Source organism: Limtongia smithiae (genome assembly GCF_038497785.1).
Source record: "Limtongia smithiae strain NRRL Y-17922 unplaced genomic scaffold V1518scaffold_1, whole genome shotgun sequence".
Lineage (NCBI taxonomy): Eukaryota > Fungi > Ascomycota > Lipomycetes > Lipomycetales > Lipomycetaceae > Limtongia > Limtongia smithiae.
The window spans coordinates 2,763,082-2,778,165 of NW_027117622.1; the positions used below are offsets into that span (position 1 = coordinate 2,763,082).

At 58.8% G+C, this 15,084-nt stretch overlaps 8 protein-coding genes across 8 annotated transcripts; 4 read left to right on the forward strand and 4 right to left on the reverse strand.

The window, feature by feature from the left end:
- Positions 1-67: 67 nt before the first annotated feature.
- Positions 68-1,516, reverse strand: V1518DRAFT_425341 (uncharacterized protein; the record flags this gene model as incomplete). Its single annotated transcript, XM_066905912.1, has 1 exon — positions 68-1,516. One exon carries the CDS (start codon positions 1,514-1,516, stop codon positions 68-70), a length of 1,449 nt encoding a protein of 482 aa, XP_066762790.1.
- V1518DRAFT_411122 (uncharacterized protein) lies at positions 1,516-2,504 on the forward strand. The gene has a single exon (XM_066902773.1). It carries the CDS (start codon positions 1,668-1,670, stop codon positions 2,460-2,462), a length of 795 nt encoding a protein of 264 aa, XP_066762791.1. The 5' UTR covers positions 1,516-1,667; the 3' UTR covers positions 2,463-2,504.
- Positions 2,488-5,382, reverse strand: V1518DRAFT_431272 (uncharacterized protein). The gene is made up of 3 exons (XM_066906190.1): positions 4,749-5,382; positions 4,647-4,700; positions 2,488-4,595 (listed from the first exon to the last, which is right to left on the reverse strand). Exons 1-3 carry the CDS (start codon positions 5,140-5,142, stop codon positions 2,572-2,574), a joined length of 2,472 nt encoding a protein of 823 aa, XP_066762792.1. The 5' UTR covers positions 5,143-5,382; the 3' UTR covers positions 2,488-2,571.
- V1518DRAFT_411129 (reactive mitochondrial oxygen species modulator 1-domain-containing protein) lies at positions 5,369-6,338 on the reverse strand. Its single transcript, XM_066902774.1, has 5 exons — positions 6,115-6,338; positions 6,010-6,043; positions 5,851-5,941; positions 5,774-5,796; positions 5,369-5,715 (listed from the first exon to the last, which is right to left on the reverse strand). The coding sequence occupies exons 1-5, from the start codon at positions 6,304-6,306 to the stop codon at positions 5,588-5,590; spliced, it is 468 nt and encodes a 155-aa protein (XP_066762793.1). The 5' UTR covers positions 6,307-6,338; the 3' UTR covers positions 5,369-5,587.
- Positions 6,339-8,038: 1,700 nt separating this feature from the next.
- V1518DRAFT_369655 (uncharacterized protein) lies at positions 8,039-9,400 on the forward strand (the record flags this gene model as incomplete). Its single annotated transcript, XM_066901285.1, has 2 exons — positions 8,039-8,535; positions 8,599-9,400. 2 exons carry the CDS (start codon positions 8,039-8,041, stop codon positions 9,398-9,400), a joined length of 1,299 nt encoding a protein of 432 aa, XP_066762794.1.
- A 1,437-nt stretch (positions 9,401-10,837) lies between these two features.
- V1518DRAFT_370161 (uncharacterized protein) lies at positions 10,838-12,894 on the forward strand (the record flags this gene model as incomplete). The annotated part of the gene is made up of 2 exons (XM_066901309.1): positions 10,838-12,158; positions 12,206-12,894. 2 exons carry the CDS (start codon positions 10,838-10,840, stop codon positions 12,892-12,894), a joined length of 2,010 nt encoding a protein of 669 aa, XP_066762795.1.
- Positions 12,895-13,122: 228 nt separating this feature from the next.
- V1518DRAFT_411134 (guanine nucleotide binding protein, alpha subunit) lies at positions 13,123-14,492 on the forward strand. Its single transcript, XM_066902775.1, has one exon. The coding sequence runs from the start codon at positions 13,287-13,289 to the stop codon at positions 14,349-14,351; it is 1,065 nt and encodes a 354-aa protein (XP_066762796.1). The 5' UTR covers positions 13,123-13,286; the 3' UTR covers positions 14,352-14,492.
- Positions 14,461-15,010, reverse strand: V1518DRAFT_411137 (uncharacterized protein). Its single transcript, XM_066902776.1, has 3 exons — positions 14,840-15,010; positions 14,667-14,785; positions 14,461-14,610 (listed from the first exon to the last, which is right to left on the reverse strand). Exons 1-3 carry the CDS (start codon positions 14,877-14,879, stop codon positions 14,596-14,598), a joined length of 174 nt encoding a protein of 57 aa, XP_066762797.1. The 5' UTR covers positions 14,880-15,010; the 3' UTR covers positions 14,461-14,595.
- Between the last annotated feature and the right edge of the window lie 74 nt (positions 15,011-15,084).

Consider the following 15,084-nt stretch of genomic DNA (forward strand, 5'->3'; position numbering starts at 1 on the left):
GGCTCCTGTGGCGCAGTCCCGCCGCGCCGGGCCCGCTCGTCCGCCGCCGCGGATTGGCCAACAGACCTCAGCCGCGCCACTCCGCCAGCGTGCGGCGCTCTGTTTGCAGCCGCAGCACGTGACTCCAGCATCCCGTGACAGCGCCTCCACCTCCACCGTCGTCATCACAATGGCCAGCGCCCACCGCCGCCGCAATCGCCGCCATTTGCCGTCCCGCGTCCGCGCCCACGCCCCGTAGCACCCGCGCCAGCATCCGTGCGACTGCCTTGCCGATCCGTGCGTTAGTTTCCGTGCCCGTTCGCACAAACCAGTCCAGCTGCGCGCGCTCTAGCACTGCTGCACGCGAGGTGCTGTTTTCCTCGTCGCACGCCGCCAGCGACGTCGCGCATACTGCTAGTGCCACGGTCGTACGAAACGATGGACCATCACGCGACACTGTGTAGTCCCCTAAATAACTCCGGTGCTCGAGGAACCGCCGTCGCGCGTCGTCTCCTGCGCCGCCTAATAGCGAGGTCATCACCTCGTGCGTGATGTCAAGCTCTGAGTTTATGTTCTTCTCCATCGTGAAACCATACTCGCACAACAGAAATGAGTTCGTGTGTGCACCATAAGATAGTAATATCTCCTCCCCGGTTGCGTAGTCGTGCAGCGTCCAGATCCCAAAATATTTTGTTGTCGTCCCGTCCTCCTTGCATTTGACGTCGTAAACCCCAATCTCGCACGCCGGTGTGTCGCTGTGATTGATGAAATCGATAAACGGCGCAAGCGTCATACAGTCCGCCGGCTTCGTCGCCGTGTCCGGCATCAAGTAGTATAAACAACGCGAGTTCACACACAACCACGCCCATAGAAACCGCTCCACGTCGTCCGCGCCGACAAATACCCTCTGCACCGCCTTTAAATCCGCCCAAAATTGTGCGCTCATCCTTTCTGCATGCTCGCGCGTATTCGTCGGCAAGTACGCAAGCATCTTTTTCTTCTCCTTTGCATCCTGCACAAGCCATGTTAATGGCACGGACTCAAACTGCTCCAGAGTCGGCAGTGCCGCCAGAAACTTCGCCCAGCCCGAGTTCGCGGGATGCTGAGCTTCCGTATACAAAAAATAGGCCAGTATCTGGTGCGAAGTCAATGCGTGTATAGCCGTGTGCTTCCGTGCGCTGATATTCGTTGTCGAGCCTAACCGCACCCTTTTGCCTCTCTTCGCAGTCGTCTTCGCCGCCGTCGTGATGTTCGGCAGGACACTATCTTCCGGCAACATCATGATCCTCCCATTATCAACTCCCTCCACCACGGCCTTGCGCGCGACAATAGGCGTAATCAACGCCGACGACGTTATGGGTATCTGGACAAGTCTCTCGCCTGCACCTATGTTGGCTGTCGCGACCACGCCGATGCCGCGGTCGGCTATCCGACGCGCCTCAATGTACGGCGAAAACAGCACGCCACTCTGCTTTAGCCACTTCGTCAGCGCGGCGATATTCGCGTCGGAAGGGAGTGAGGCGGGTGGTGTTGGCATGGTGCTGGCAGGAGTTCGAGGGCGATGTTCTTCGCGACATGCAACGAAGAAACGCCGCACGGGATCCTCGAAACTCTAATCCCAGGGGCAAGTCTCTTCGCCAGCGCCGGCTTCCTCTAATTCAGGAACTGCCCCTCCACAGACCACCGCCATGTCCCGCCCAGTCCTCCGCCATGTCCACCTTTCCAAACCCGGATCACCTGTATCCTACTCCGATGTTGCGCGTCTGCAAGAACTCCTCGTTCGCGAGCGCCTCGACTTCAAACGCGGCTCCCGCACCCCCACCACCACCAACCATACTCACCCACCACCACCGGTAATCCTCACTATGGAATTCGCACCTGTGTATACCTTTGGCCGTCGCCAATCCCTTGACTCCGATACCGCGCGAATTATCTCAGCCATTTCCCGGGCTGTGCCAGACGCCGTCACCGTATTCGCCGAGCGCGGCGGTCAGACTACCTTCCACGGGCCCGGCCAACTCGTGGCGTACCCTGTGCTCGACCTCGTCCAATTCGCGCTCACACCGCGGTGCTACATCCGCGCGCTTGAAAACGCTGCCATGACGACACTCGCCGAACCACCCTTTGAAATACCCTCAAAGCTCACGGACGACACCGGCGTGTGGTTCGCCGACCTTGACGAGACGCGCAAACGCAAGATCGCATCTGTCGGCGTGCACATGCGTCGCAACGTCACATCCCACGGCATCGCGATCAACTGCGAAACTGACCTCACGTACTTCAACCACATCATCGCCTGCGGCATCCCCGACGCTGAGGCAACTAGCGTCAAGCAGCTCCGCGAGTCCGAATGGGCAGCCTACGGCACCAACGACGACGACGGCGACCGTGTCCACAGCTTCGCCTCGCTCTTCGTACACAACCTCGCAAAACTCCTCAAAGCCGACGTCGTCCGCGCTTCCTTACCAACCCCAGACGCATAGCCCATTTGTAAATAAAAAAAAATAAAGTATCCTCTTGCAATCGCAAAGTATATACACCGCGCCCATGTTCATTTCTATCCCATGTATCTTACACCGCATGTGTCCGCGTTTACTTCACAGCCCGCGTCCACTCATTAATCGCCAGCATCAGACTTATCCCAATCGCGACGATCGTCATAGACGACGCTAGCGGAATCATAAGCGCGCCTTTGGCATCCGCCGTTGTCGCAATCACCCTCCCTCCTCCTTCCTCCTTCACGCACGCCACAACTGTCTTATCTCGTGAGTGTTGCTTTCGCTTGCCATTTGCATGCCGCAGCGACGGCGGTGACAACATCGTCGTTCCGTCGTACTCCCGCGCATGCTTGAACTGACTCGGCGTCAACGTCGGCGACCGCGGAATCGGCTGCTCCTCCGGCGGTACTTCAACCCGCGGCTTTAAACTCAACCCATCGCCATTCCGCTGCTCTCGCGACAACGACGACGATGACGACGATGACGACACAGTCCCGTTCTCGGCCTGCATCTGCCGCAAAAACCGCTCCATCGTCCGCGCTTGGTCCTCCGCCAGATTCTCAGCCTTCACCGCCCGCGCCTTCCACGTCTGCAGCTCGCGCTCCAGCTTTGTCATCGCACGTGCCATCGCTCGTGTTTCGTCTTCCTCACCGCTGCTACTGCTGCCGCCGCTACTTTCGCCAGACATACTGCTTGCCCGACGTCTGCGCTGCAGCTCTTCTTCCTTGTCGATCAGTGCAATTGTATCCGCCGCCGCAGAGTCCTCAATCGCAATCTTCACCTCGTCCTCCTCTTCCGCGCGCAAGTCGCTAATCGCTTCCTCGCGCTCCAGCTCGAGCTCCTTCTGCACTAATGCAAACTTCGACTCGGCCTGCTCCCGCGCCGCGACTTCGGTCTGGAGCTTCCACTCCAAATCCTGAATCATCTGGTTCGCGTCCGCAAGTTGCTGCTCGAGACTTGACAATGACAAGCTCAAAGTCAAGAACTTCTGCTCTACCGCACCCGGCGACGCTTGTACTAGGGGCGACAGCTGCGCTGACGGCATCCGGACAGGCGAGTGCGGTGGGTGTACTTGCACGTGCAACCCGGACTGCGTCGACACGTCCTGCTCCGGCTGCTTCTCGGCATCCGCGGTGCTGTCCACTGAAGTCGCTAACACATCGGCAGCCGCAACAGCAACCTCTGCGCTACTCATCTCCGCCATCTCGCGCTCGCTGGCTTGCACAGCCTCGCTGATCGATGCGGCCTGTGATTTCGCCATTGCCTCAAGCATCTGTGTCGCCCGCTGCAAATCCGCGCCCTGTGCTTTCGCCATCTGCATCTCCTTATTAATCTTCTTGATGATCATATCCAGCGAAATAGGTCCCTTCATCCCTGAGCCGACTGTCGGAATCATTCGTGACACAATCCGTTGCCGCGTTTTTCCTGGACCCTCGAATGTAGACAGTGACGCTGTCGCAAGCACGCCGTCTTCGAACGGATGTAACACTTGACCCCGCGTCAAAAACTTTGAGTTGGGATCGATATCGGCGTAGGACAGACCGACACTGCCACCGTTGCTAATCGGAGTAGACGAGAACATACCACCAGAGCTACCCGCCTGCTGCATCAGCACTGGCGGCGAGTTGCTGAACCCGACCTTTTCAACCTTCGCCGACACCTTATTGTGGAGCACCGTCTTTGAGTCATCATTCGAGATGTCGATACCAAGGTCGATAATATCATCCGGTTTCAATTCAAATGGCTCGCTGTCAACACCTTCGCGCGATAAGCGCGTGCCATTCACAAAGGTACCGTTCGAACTCTTGATATCCCGGATCCACACACTTCCGGACGTGCGATCCGCCCAGATCTCCGCGTGCTGTCGGCTGAGAACGCGCGAGTCAAAGTACCCGTTCTCCGGCGTTGGCACGGTGCGCGAGTTGATCTGGCGTCCTAGCAGCATCGTCGAAGGGTAGAACGGCACTTTGATGCATTTTCGCGTGAACGTGTGGTTCAGTGGGGCGAGGCACAGAAACACAGCGTTGGGCTTCAGCGGCGCGGAGGAGGAAGAGGACAGAGGCTTGAATGCGCCGGAGACACCACTGCGGTGCGTCGCGTTGCGGCCCTCGCGGGCTTCTATCGCATGTTAGTGTTTGTGCACTGCGCGCGTGATCATGGCGTACTCACTCTTCCTGTTCGCGTTATTGTTCTCCTTCTCCGCTTCTGACTGAATTGGCAGGGCTAGAGTTGTTAGACTGGTAACCGCAGAGCAAAACGGGTACCACATACTCTCGGTGACAAAGCCGCCATTGCGTTCGTCAGAGTAGGTAAGCTCGACAATAGCGTCGTTCTGCTTCACGGACGCTGTGCCTCCGTGTTCAACAAGTTCGTCTCCGTCACCGTTCACGAGTGGGTCCGCTGCTGCAGTCTCGCGTGAGACTGTAGTTATCGTGATCTGCGATGGCGGCAGTAGCGAATCAAAGTTCTCGACCACGGTCATGGTGTCGTCGTCCGACTCAGCGCCGCCGTCATTGGTGTCCCCTGCTGGATTTGCCTGGACCGGCACGGTGACGTGATGGTGCTGCTGCTGCGACGGCGACGGAGGCTGGTATTCGTGCAGCCACTGACGATTTTCCGCGTCTACGCCGCTGCCGCTAGTTGGCGCGGCTGCTAACGTCGACATGGCCGACCGTCCGGGGTAGTGCTTTCGCAGAGGTTGACTGATTGAGGTGTTGGATGGATCAGGCACTGCGAGCGGACGCGAAACGCATCAGGGCCGGTGTGGAGAGGTACGCCGTCACGACTGGACGCGCGCAGCTGCTTGCGGCAGGCGATTTACCGGATGGTGGGCGGGATCTGCGAGCGGTGTCGTTGGGGAGTGCTCTATGGGGTGGTGAGAACGGCGCCTGTTTGAGTGTGCGACCGGCGAGGCGAAAAGAAGTGAAGGTTATGCCCTTTCCGCCATTGCGTCATAGCCGATCTCCATAACCAGTGTCTTGAAACTGCTTTATGTACAACAAATTAACTGCTCCCATTATTACATTCGTCTGGATGCTCGTCTACGCCGTTCCACTGTGACAATATCCCCTTGGGACGGCTGTCGGCACTGGTGGTGATAGCAGAGTGCACTACCACTTCCTTGCCGAATCGAAATTCCGAGCGTGAACAGGACGGAAATGCATGTTCTGATGCAGACGCGCCATGGGCGTCTGTGTCTGCATTCTGTACCGCTCGAGACCGTCATCAGATCGAATCACTAGAACACATTAGCCCTGGCGTGACAACAGCCTCCCCAAGACATCTGGAACACAAACCGGATCCGACCGACATGAAGAGCCTAGAACACCCGTAAGCAGACAGAATGCAAAGTAGACCAACATGTCCTATTTACCCAAAAGTAGCGGCAGAACCGAGCATGTACTGGCCGAGTGACCGCATGAATCCGTTCGGGCCGGGTCCGTTTCGGATTAAGGTGAAGCCGCCTGTGTGCAGAGTCAGTTTTCATATCCAACCACTCCGCAACACAAACACACAAACACTGCATTCTCACCAAAAAGAAAGCCAATGACGATACCAACCGAGGTCTATATGCAGCACAGAAACAAGTCAGTCGCCGATGTCCGTCTTCGCTGGCGAACAAATAACGAAAGCATACGCCGGTGATCGCGCCCATCTTGAACTTATCCCACGCCGACGGCGCTTGGCCCGGAAAGTGAGTAGTGGGAACCGGCATTATGAACGAGAAGTAGCGAGCGGTAGCGGCGAACAGATCTGAAGGCGGGGAAGAGCTGCTGTTTAACGAAGTGCGACGGCAAAAACCTATTTGGGTTTGCGATGACGATGCCATCTCCGAGCCGCAGGCACCGCACCCCGCAAACTGCAGGGCTACGGCCATAAACGCTGAGGACGAAGTTTCTGGATGCGCAATATGGGCTGAAATATCTTTGGAAATTGTATTACTAGCACGAAGGCAGCGTGATTATTGCGGGGCCCGACATGCCGGCTGACCAGACATACCCGACTGCCGGGAGTGCTCTATACTGGTGTGGTCGCCAGATCTGTACGACCAGCAGGAACCTGCGCAGAACAATATCAACGATAATGTCTTGCGACTGTGTTAAACACGAATAGCATGGTAATAGTGCTCATCGACCGGGCTGGCCATTGACGTCGTGACTTGTGCATGAACAGCTCACACGAACTCCGCATTAACAGGCATGGCGGCCAACAGATCTTCCACAAGGGAGAGCTATATGAGCGTTTTTGATATGCTGCTACTTTCATATTTGGGAATGGATGCAGCGAATGACGACTAGGCTGGCACACATCGACCAGCATGTGTTAAGACCACCATTGTCGAGGCTGTTGAACTGGTGTGAATACAGCCAACGCGACGACAATGACGAGCTTGCTGAGGCGCTACGCTATCCATCAGATCTCGACGTCTTCATATATCTCGAACTCTCGCGGACGACACCGCAGATATAGAGGAATGCACCCCAAACCGGCGCACGACACAGTAATAGAACACCAGCAGCAGAATGGGGGTATGCAATGCGGCTAACGCGGATGAATGTAGCACACCTGTGTGCAGCTGGGTGAGATCTAAGAGGACGCGTAAGTGCTTGTCCTCATGCGGCTATGGCGGTGCTGAAGCGTTACTGGGGGTGTACGGATATGAAGAAGGCTGGGAGGAAGGGTGTCGCATTTGACGCTGCGATAAGCTTTATAGGGGCCTGCAGAGGCCGCACTGCTCTCTGCGTGCCGGGCGTTACAAACAAGCCACAGGATCATATGCTTACAATACGACACTTACATCACGCGCGGACAACATCAGAGAAACGTGCCTGGCAAACCAGCCATTGCGCTGTGTGTCGCCGACCTATGCTCGGTGATCGTGCGCACATGATCTGCGGGGATCAGCGAGTATTGTGGCGCGCAAAGCAGTTTACAGCCACACGGGGATGTGTATAGCGGTGCGTAGGACGTGTTTACTGTTTACACCCTTGGCGACGGCGAGTGTAGGCGAAGGCGCTAAGCGAGGAATGCGGGGACGGGGGTTTGCACTTTGGAGACGCGATGTCGCAGGATGAGAAGAGGAGGAGGAGGCCAGCATGGCGCAGACGCGGACGTCGCGTTTCAGCAGGCCTTTCTGGCCCTTCAAGGCGAGTCAGACGCGTTTGTGGTGCGTAACTGGGGTCGCAGAGTATATGCTGCCGCGGAAGTGAAGTGGCAACGGCGGGTCGCGTGGAAACCCTAAGCGCAGACGCGTCCACTTCCCTGCCTACACTCACAAATTCACCTCGCCGGTGTCTCTGCGTCCCCTTCCTTTTCTTTTCTTTGGACCCGCATTTCATTCTTTTTGTCGTTTCGCTTCATCGTTTTTGTTTTCTATATTCTTATTCTTCTTTGACGGGGTCACGATCGCGGACGAGCGCGAGCACGACAGCAAAACGGTTTATCTCCACATCTCCATCATTTGCGGCGTTCCATTTGCATCATTTTGAATTGACAAAAGTACTGTTTGATATACTGCATTTTCCATCCATTCATATTCATTCACGATAGCGAGTCACGAGATGGACTCTTCGTCTTCGACCACGCCGTCGCGGCATCGCCCGCCGCCAATCCGCGTGGACAGCGCTGAGAAGCAATCTTCACCAACGGGAAGTACCCAGACGACGCAGGACGTCACTTTCCGCACGGAGTCGCCTGCCCGGCGCGGTGGGCGATCGAACAACAATAACGGCTCGTCCGTCGCATCCAACCTGCGCACATCCCGCTACGAAAACGGCACGTACCCGCGCACGCCGTATCCACCCGGCACGCCGAAGCGCAACCAGTCGCCGTACTACGGGGCTAGCCAGCAACAGCGGGGTGCGAGCCCGTCGCCATACGCGGGCGTGGGTACCGGCGACGACCGGATGGATCCGCAGGTGTACGCCGCGCTGCAGTCGAAGCAGCAGGAGCTGCTGGCCACGAGTATATACATTGCGCAGCAGCAGGAGCGCATCAAGCTTGCCCTGTCGATGCAGCAGCAGCAGCAGCCGGCTGGCGGCGCGCCGGGCTCACCGGGGTTGCCGTCTCTGCCTGCGAGTCCCGGCGGCGCGTACGGGTACCAGCGCCCCACGATGGCCAGCATGCAGACGTATTACTACCGCGACCAGGAAGGCAACGTGTGGGCATATCCCACGAATCCGTACACGTCAACGTACGGCGCACCGCCGTCGCCGTACGGAGGGTATCCGGGTGTGTTGCCGGCGAGCGCGGGAATCGCACCGACAGCGTCGCCCTCGCGGGCGGCGTACGGTCAATTTGTCGCCAACACGCTGGCGGCCGGGCAGGCCGGGCACAGCTTGTACTCGATGGGCAACGGCAGCACGCCGAGCCTTCACACGGTGTCGTCGTCGAGCGGGTCGAGCACGCCGTCCAAGAACGGCAAGCAGCGGACCAACAAGGGCCATAAGAAGGCTATGAGCTTGACGCTGGGCGACCTGACGATGCAGATGCCGCCGGCGAACCCGCACTCGCCGAGTCATTCGCCCGCGCCGGGAGCTACGACTACGACTGCTGCGCCAGCCGGCCCGCCCGGCCCGCAGTTTGACGAGTACAAGGTGACCGTGGGATCCAAATTCACTGGTTCTACCAGCGGCGCGAGTGGCAGCAACTTAAGCAACAGCGGGAGCAGCACGACGAGTACGATGCAGGCGCCGGTGCGGCAGCCGCTAATCCCGGTGACGCTGGAGGAGCTCAAGAAGACGGCTAACACGGGGGTGAACTTCTGGCAGGTGGGCGTGGCGCGGTGGGACGGCGCGGCGGAGGGCCGGCGCGCGCGTGGCGCGGCGGTGGTAGGCAAGAGCGTGGAGGAGGGCGACGCCGGCGCGAGCGCGGTGCTGAAGATGACTTGGACAAGCCAGGGACTGGCGCAGTTGGCGCTTTAGTGCACCAACTGCACAGCAGAGTATTATAGGCGGCCAGGGCCATACCCTTGGTCACACAGACGGCGGAGAATAGGCTAGTTCCAGTTGGAGACGTGGTATCGTGATATAGCACCCCGAATGTGAAGCACCATACCTACAGTGCGTCTACCAGTAATCTGGACACTGATGCACCGGCCGCGCTTTGGGCGCGGAGAAGAATGGCCAGGGGGCGATGGCGCGGCGTGTGGCGCTAGGCCTCTTGGGCGTCGAGGGTCTTCGCGAGCACGGGCGCGTCTCTGAAACGAAACGCGTCACGGCAGCGACGTGCAGTGGATGTGAGCGAGTGGTGGGTGCGAGTGTGAGTAGTGTGCAGAGTGGGCCGAGGGGCAACTCTGCCGGAGGGTCGTGATCTGTGGTGAATGCTGTGCGAGGAGCGACAGCCGGCGACGCGTGACGTCAGAGTGCAGCGGCAGCAGCGATCAGCGGCAGAGCGCCGTGGAGCGCGGCCGCGGCCAATCAGTCGCCGAGTCGCAATGGTCGTGGGCGCTGACGCGGCGGCTTGCAGTACGGGCACGGGGTGCAACTGCGCGGGAAAGTGAGTGCAAGCAGCGCAGCGTCGGGCAGAATTCGCGGCGCGAGCAGGAACGAGAAGGCGCAGGTGTTTTTGCAATTCACGCCCTCCGCGTCAGCATCTTCCGCGTAATCTTCTCTTATATCTCCTCACCGCCCTCTTCATACCACCCTCACCGTCCTCCCAGCGCCATGTCCGACACCCCGCCCAGGCGGTCCGCCCCGCTGCCCCGCGTGTCCACTCAACCCGTGCCGACCCTCGGCGACACTGTTCCCCCGACCCCCGTCGAGGACCCCCAGGAGCCCTCGACCGTGCCCTCACCTCGTCCCCGCCCAGCACCACTCCCGCTGCACTCCTCCATGGCCCCGCGCTCGCGCTCACACTCCCGCGAGCGCGGCATGCCCGCCTCGCCACGCGACCCGCACATGCGCGTGCGCTTTCCCGTCGACAATGATCCGTCCACGGGCACGGTGCTATACCCCCGCGACGACTCATTTTCCGCACCCCGGCCGCGCGGTTTGGCGTCCGCGATCCCCACGTCGTCTGCGGGCTCATCGTCGCCGTCATCGCCGCCTGCACAGCCGCCGTTGGTGGTGACGATGCCACAGAGACCCGCCATGCGAATGCGGTTCCCTTCGCACGAGCGATTGCCAATGCAGTCGAGCCCGCCCAGGTCCGCCGACAGCTCCTTGCTCGGATCGCCGCCGGCAGCAGCCGCCGTTCCCCTCAGCGCCGATGAGATCGAGCTCGCCAACATCAACGCCGCCGACGGCCTCACTGACGCCCTCCACGCCCCCGCCACGCACGCCACCCTCATGGAAGAAGACGAAGAAAAGCAGCCTCGAGAACACGACTACTACGAAGACACCCGACCGGCTGCGTTGCGCATGCACTCCTCGGACGACGACATATCAAAGCCTAGCGGTGACAAGGAAATTACGTCGAAATTCGACCTCGAGAAACTGCATCAGCGCCTCGTCGAGAGCGGCGAGGCGAACCAGATGACCGAGGAAGCACGGCAGCTCGTACGCGCCCACACGTTGACTGCGACACAGGCCGCCGCGGCGTCGAAAGCACACGGCGCCGATGGCTTCATGGTTGAGCCTGAGTTACACTCGGGCCAGCAGACGCCGGTCGAGCGCGAGGACTACGTGCCCGCGCCGTCGCACGTCAAGGGCGGCGTGCTCTCGTCGCTGCTCAAGCTTTACAACGAGGCGCATCCCAGCGCGGCGCAGTCGCGTGTATCTTTTGATCAGTACGGCGGGCCGAGTAATTATGCGCCCAGTGTTGGCAACGGCGATATGTCGCCGGTACCGTCTGGTCGCACAACGCCCACGCGCAAGTGGTACAGTCGGTCTGCGAACGCGTCGACATCCTCCCTCGTAGGACTCATCCCCAACAGCAACGTTCCCGGGACTTCTACCCCGGCGCGGAAGAAGGCAGCGAAGAAGAAGACACGACTTGAGGAGCAAATCCGGATCACTGTTCACATTGCGGAGATTCTACAGCGACAGCGTTTTATTCTCAAGCTGTGCCGCGCACTAATGCTGTACGGCGCGCCGACGCACCGACTCGAAGAGTACATGAAGATGACCTCGCGCGTACTCGAGATCGACGGACAGTTCCTCTACATCCCCGGGTGCATGATCGTCTCGTTCGGCGACGTGACAACACATACATCCGAGATGCAGCTCGTGCGGTGCACGCAGGGTGTGGATCTCGGGAAACTGCACCAGACACATATCATCTACAAAGAAGTCGTCCACGACGTCATCGGCGTCGAGGAGGCTATGCAACGACTCGATGAGGTCATGAAGGCAAAGCCACTGTACCACCGGTACATATGCGTTCTCATTTTTGGTTTCTCCTCCGCGATGGTCGCGCCGTTTGCGTTTGAGGGCCGGTGGATTGATATGCCGATCGCGTTTTTGCTCGGGTGTATTGTTGGGTTCTTACAGCTCATCGTCGCTCCGCGGTCGGATCTGTACTCGAACGTGTTTGAAATTACCGCGTCGGTGATTGTGAGTTTCCTCGGGCGCGCGTTTGGTTCGATTGATGAAGTGAATTTGTTTTGCTTCTCGGCAATCACGCAGGGTTCGCTGGCGCTGATTCTGCCGGGTTATATCATTTTGTCTGGCGCGTTGGAGCTGCAGTCGAAGAACATCGTCGCGGGCTCTGTGCGTATGTTCTACGCGGTTATATATTCATGTGAGTGCGAGTGCGTTTATGCGAACTGAACAGTGCTGACAAGACAGTATTTTTGGTGTTTGGGATCACGCTGGGCGCAGCGATCTATGGGTGGATGGACCACACTGCGACCTCGTCCACGACCTGCTCGAACGAGCTCTCGCCATGGTTCCGCTTCATCTTCGTACCAATGTTTACGCTCGGTCTTGCGCTGGTGAACCAGGCGCACTGGACGCAGCTGCCGGTGATGGTCGCCATTGCTGGCGCGGGCTACGTGGTGTCGTACTTTTCGAATCTGCACTTCTCCGAGGCGTCGGAGCTTGCTTCCGCGATCGCCGCGTTCAGCATAGGGATCATGGGGAACTTGTACTCGCGACTGGGACATGGACTTGCGTTTGCCGCGATGTTGCCTGCGATATTCGTGCAAGTGCCCTCCGGCCTCGCGGCACGGGGATCGCTCATTTCCGGCGTCGCGACAGCAGATTTGCTGGTGTCGAACTCGTCGACGGTGGAAGACACGGTGTACACGACAACAGTGACGGCGAGTGGGACAGTGTACACCGCGCTTGTAACTGCGACAACCACGACCACGGCTGCGGCAACGAGCACTACAACCTCGGACACGCTGTCGTCGGGGATCTGGTCCGTGGGGTTGAACATGATCGACATCAGCGTGGGGATCGTGGTGGGGCTGTTTGTGGCGACGCTGGCGGTGTACCCGTTTGGAAAGAAACGTAGCGGACTGTTTACGTTTTAGAGATAGTGATAAATCATATCATAGATCATAGAGCAGAAAGAAAATGCGGAGAGACGGAGTAAACAAAGAAGATCGGCGCGTCGCGTGTCGATGAGAAGGGCCCAAATGGGGCTGGGAACGGGCCGTGCGAGGCGCAGGGGCCTGTGGCGGTGACAGCTGCTGTGGCTGGCACCGGCCTCAAACCGCCCCGGAAAGCGCAACCCCTGTGCTGCCGGTTGCTCCTCACGAGTCTACTTCTCCTCCTCCTCCGCTGTCGCTCCAGGACGCGGAGGCTTTGCTTTAGCTGGCTGCTCTGCTTTGAGCCACTGCTACTGTTGCTGTTTGCTTTGCTCGACCCGAATTGCTGAACTTCCGCGAATTCTCACTCGAACACCCCACCTGTTACCGCCACAATGGGCTGCGGCATGAGCACAGAAGAGTCCGAGGACAAGCGGCGCAACGATGAGATCGACACACGACTCAAGAACGACCGCCTCCGCAAACGCAGCGAGATCAAAGTGCTCCTTCTCGGCGCTGGCGAGTCCGGCAAGTCCACCATCATCAAGCAGATGAAGCTCATCCACCAGGGCGGCTACACCTCCGCCGAGCGCGCCGAGTTCCGCGAGATTGTATTTTCAAACACCGTGCAGTCCATGAAGGTCATCATAGAGGCCATGTCGGTGCTCGGTATGCCCCTGGCTGACCCCGCGCACAACACCCGAAACGCGCAATTGGTGTACGACCTCCCCATGCAGATATCCGGCGACCTGCCAGCCGGCGCGGGCGACGCCATCCGTGAGCTTTGGCGGGATGCGGGTGTGCAGAGCATGTTTACGCGTTCGCGCGAGTTTCAGCTGAACGACTCCGCCAAGTACTACTTTGACCGCATTGAGGCCATCGCGGACCCGCGGTACACGCCGTCCGACCAGGACGTGCTGCGGTCGCGGGTGAAGACGACCGGCATCTCGGAGACAACCTTCATCATAGGGGACTTAACCTACCGCATGTTCGACGTCGGCGGACAGCGCTCGGAGCGCAAGAAGTGGATCTACTGTTTCGAGGACGTTACGACCATTCTGTTTCTGGTCGCCATCTCGGAGTACGACCAGATGCTGTTCGAGGACGAGAGTGTAAACCGCATGAACGAGGCGCTCACGCTCTTCGAGTCCATCTGCAACTCGCGCTGGTTCCTCCGCACCTCCATCATCCTCTTCCTCAACAAAATCGACATCTTCCGCGACAAGGTCCTCGCGTCTCCGCTGCGCAACTACTTTCCTGACTACGACCGCCCCGACGACGACATCGAGGGCGCAAAGAACTACATTCTCGAGCGCTTTGTGCGCCTTAACCGCTGCGAGGGCAAACAGATCTACACTCACTTCACCTGCGCCACCGACACTATGCAGATCAAATTTGTCATGGCGGCGGTCAACGATATCATCATCCAGGAGAACCTGCGCGACAGCGGCCTCATGTAGCACCTCAGATCCTCACACCCCGCCCCCTGTATACTATCTATCAGCTTGCTCTACCGCTCTTCTTGCTGTGTTTTTTGGACGTCTGTTTGCGCATCTGTTTTGTACCAGATACAGATATAAGGAAATGTTTGATTTGCATAACTGTCAAAGTAAACCACCACGCGCGTCTGTGGCTAGGCTATAAGCAAACAAATTAGAGTACACGAGGCGACACGCGTCCTCCACCGCGGCCCGATCGGCGCGTCTAGTTCTTGAGGATCTGCGTAGACGCTTAGCAACGATTGCGCTGGAAGAACAACGGACGGGAGAACGTACGACATAGAGAGCGTGCAGGATACCGGGGAACCAGCCGAGGATCGTCAGGACGACGTTGATCAGCAGATCGCTGCCGCAGCCAGTCTCAAGGAACACGCCGAGAGGCGGCAAGATGAACGCTGCGCAATCAGTCAGCACGTATCGCGAGTGCAACACATCCAAAAAAAACCTACCAAGAATGATCTTGATGATATCGGACGCGGTGAATGCCATTGCGGATGATTGTTGTGGTGCGGCGGTGAGTGATGGTGGACGAGAGAAAAGTGGAACACGAGGGGCGGCTGCGTCAGTTTATAAACCGTGGTGCCGCTGCGCCGTCCGCTTCCGGCCGCTCGGCCTTTGGGGGGAGTTTAGTCCTGCGGTGGCGTGCGCCGCACACTCTTCTTCCACAAAAGAAGGCGCCGACGTCACCGGATCT